Source organism: Meleagris gallopavo, chromosome 1 (genome assembly GCF_000146605.3).
Source record: "Meleagris gallopavo isolate NT-WF06-2002-E0010 breed Aviagen turkey brand Nicholas breeding stock chromosome 1, Turkey_5.1, whole genome shotgun sequence".
NCBI lineage: Eukaryota > Metazoa > Chordata > Aves > Galliformes > Phasianidae > Meleagris > Meleagris gallopavo.
The window spans coordinates 76,365,713-76,368,955 of record NC_015011.2 but is presented as its reverse complement, the minus strand read 5'-3'; the positions used below and the strand labels follow the sequence as shown (position 1 = coordinate 76,368,955).

General features: G+C 49.1%; 1 protein-coding gene across 2 annotated transcripts in view; it reads left to right on the top strand.

Moving 5' to 3' along the window:
• Positions 1-139: 139 nt before the first annotated feature.
• LOC100544478 (trypsin II-P29) overlaps positions 140-3,243 on the top strand; it is a 5,309-nt gene continuing 2,205 nt past the window's right edge. The window contains exons 1-5 of one of the 2 annotated variants that reach the window (XM_019618257.1): positions 140-240; positions 1,549-1,711; positions 2,384-2,637; positions 2,948-3,084; positions 3,130-3,192. In XM_019618257.1, coding sequence (XP_019473802.1) covers positions 198-240; positions 1,549-1,711; positions 2,384-2,637; positions 2,948-3,084; positions 3,130-3,177 — 645 coding nt within the window. In that variant the 5' untranslated portion in view covers positions 140-197 and the 3' untranslated portion in view covers positions 3,178-3,192. Of the gene's footprint in view, positions 241-1,548; positions 1,712-2,383; positions 2,638-2,947; positions 3,085-3,129; positions 3,193-3,243 lie in introns of those variants that run through there. The other variant, XM_019618254.1, reaches the window with a different exon arrangement.

Below are 3,243 nucleotides of genomic sequence, written 5' to 3'. Positions count from 1 at the left end.
TAGGTATTACAGTCAGCTGTATCATCGCTGTGGTCAGATAAAATAAGTAAATTTGTCCAGGCTGATGCAAGGCCCTGGGAAAGTTAAAGCTGGAGAGACCGTGGGCTGGCAAAGATAAAGCTCTCTGGGAGCATAAAGCAGAGGAGTTTCTGGGGCTAGTCCTTGTACATGTCACAGAGCTTGGTGGTGGAAGCACCATGAATTCTCTCTTCCTGATTCTCTCCTGCCTGGGAGCAGCTGGTACATTCTCAAAAGCTTCTGGGCTCAGCAAACCTTCTCCCACAACCTCTCGCCTCTCCCTTTCTACCTGCATTTCGCTTTTCTCCAGTGGCAGACTGTTGCGCTTTTCTTCTCTTTCCACCTACGTCCGCCTGCTAGACAGACAGAGAAGGTAGGACATGATGGGGGTGTTCAAAGCTTTGAGGGGCTGGCAGTCTCTTCCTGTACAAGAATTAGGGAGTATCCAACAAAGGTAGGTAGCCTGGCACCAAACCAAGAGAAATTACCTCTTCTTTAGGAAAGCTGTGAACCCCTTTCTGCGGTATTTTTGTGGGTGCAAAGGTTTACACAGCCTCACAAAGTGGGGGGACACATTTGTGTAAAAAACAAACTTCAAAAGCCACGAGGTTGAAAGACACCCCACCTGACCAACAGACGTCAAGTCCCTGAGTTGATGGAGGCCAGGGAGGGCCTGGGGATGGGTTTCATATCTTCTGCATTTGGCATCTGTAATTGGTGGTCAGAGACAGGCTTCTAGCCTGCAATGTGCTTGTGTACTGGTCTCTGAAGTGGGCTGCGTGCACCCTGGGATATGTAAGATGATCCATTAGGGTGTGGGAAGAAAACATTAGAACTGTGGTAGTACATAGCTTGCAAATGAGCGAACGTACATATATTGCAGGGAGGGACAGGAGTGCTGAAAGGGTTTTTGCTGATAGGGATGTGCGATCAAAAACGGTTGGCTACCACTGTTCCATTGGCTTCAACAAACATGTTCTTTCTCACATTCAAATACATCCTTTCCTACATCTAAAGATGTTCTTCCTTGCGCTCTTCTCCAGCTCCACGGGGTCTTTCTGTTTACCCTGATTCCTTTGCTACCAGCGTTTCCCTTCCCTCTTGCTCACTGCTTCTTTTCCCCTAGAAGATTAGAAATTCTGCCAACATTCTCAAGTGCATTTGCCCTCTTCCAATTTCCACTCTACACAGACGACTACCATGAGCTGTCTAGCATGCCGTAGCTGTTGGATTCTGTTCCAAATGGAAGGAACACAGTGAAGCCTGCATACAGTTAATTTGTGAGGTTCTCTGGCAGCTCCTACTCTTTTGTTCTCTTCCTGACTTGAGGCGGTAAAGACAAAGCCTTGCATTTCAGAGTAGCACTGGAAGAAGTCAGCAGGATGTTTCAGGTGTTGTGTGAAGACAACATTCTGAAATTTCATGCTCTTTTGGCTCTTGCTAATTTGTCTGTAGCTCGCTGGCTGCTGCTACACTTGAAGAGAATGAAGTCAGGCCAGGTGCCGTGAAACGCACTTCTCTTTCCTGCAGTTGCTTTCCCTGGAGGTGCTGATGATGACAAGATTGTGGGAGGCTACACCTGTCCAGAGCACTCAGTTCCCTACCAGGTGTCCCTGAACTCTGGCTATCACTTCTGTGGAGGTTCCCTCATCAACAGCCAGTGGGTCTTGTCAGCTGCTCACTGCTATAAATCGTAAGTATGGATTGGGTTGCGTATCTGGATGGCTTCTAGTCAAATCTTGCAAACACATCGGATCTGGAACTCTGGCGCCTCACGAGAGAAGACAATCCGAGGGGGCAACGCAACACATGGCATACCTGAGGACCAAAGGAGAAACGCTACCCTCGGTCTCACTGCTTTACATGATCTTTCCAATACTTTTGCACTCTTACATCCTTTTCTGTGTACCCTAACGTGCCTTTCTGTCCTCATTTGCATGTCTACGTGGCTTACCATTTTGTTCTTTTTCATTCCTTCAGATCTTCCCTGTGGACCTTTCTTTCTCCCAAATTTAGGACTTACTGCTGTGCAGAGAGAGCAGAGCTTAGGGATCGTGCTCCCCTGCAGTGGGAGACTTAATCTCCCTGTCTGAAGCATAGCTCTAGGTGTCTGGAGTCCTCCATCCATCCATCCTCCACTGACACAGGTGCAAGCTGAGGATCCGCTGGACAGGATGCCCACCTGGCAAGGTTTTCCCGACTCTGTCTTCCACAAAATCAAAAAGTTTCTAGAGCTCTGTGACACATTAACCTTTGATTAGGGCAGCACTCTCTTACTCTCTTCCAAGACGCTGCATAGCCCATGGGGAGCGAAGCTGTTCAACCCACGGCTAACTGCTGTTTTTCTCTGTTGGCAATGTTGCAGCCGCATACAAGTGAGGCTGGGAGAGTACAACATCGATGTGGAGGAAGACAGTGAAGTAGTCAGGAGTTCATCAGTAATCGTTCGCCATCCTAAATACAGTTCACTAACCCTCAATAATGACATTATGTTGATCAAGTTGGCATCTGCGGTGGAATACAGTGCTGACGTTCAACCCATAGCTCTGCCCAGCGCCTGTGCCAAGGCGGGGACCGAGTGCCTGATTTCAGGATGGGGAAACACGCTGAGCAATGGCTGTGAGTATCAACACGCACTGCAAGCAGCTGTTTGCGCTTCTCCCGCTCTACCACCACGTTCATGAGACCCCACGCACCTTTCACCTGACTTCTTTCCTTGTTCTGCCTGCATGGTCACCACACTGCCCTACCAGTGTGCCTCAGCATACAATGCACGTCAGATTTGCTCCTGTAGCTTAAGGCTTTGCTCTACCCTGCTTTGCTGGATGGCTCTCGTGGAGGGCTCGCAGATAGGCCTTCAGGTCTTTTTGTTAATTGACAATACTGGGTCTCGGAGAAAGAACAAACGTTGTCCTTACTCTCCCGACAGACAATTACCCTGAACTTCTCCAGTGCCTGAAAGCTCCAATTCTGAGTGACCAAGAGTGCCAAGAGGCTTACCCTGGTGATATCACCAGCAACATGATCTGCGTCGGATTCCTGGAGGGTGGGAAAGACTCATGCCAGGTAAGAGTAGATGTTGGTGCAGAGCCCTGGGCCACGCAACCCCAGGGTGCCCCAGGCTGTATGGTTTGTTTCAGCACTTGGCAGCGTGCTTAGGCCTTCTCATAGAATCGTAGAATGGCTTAGGGTGCAAGGGACCTTTAAGATCACTGAGCTCCAACC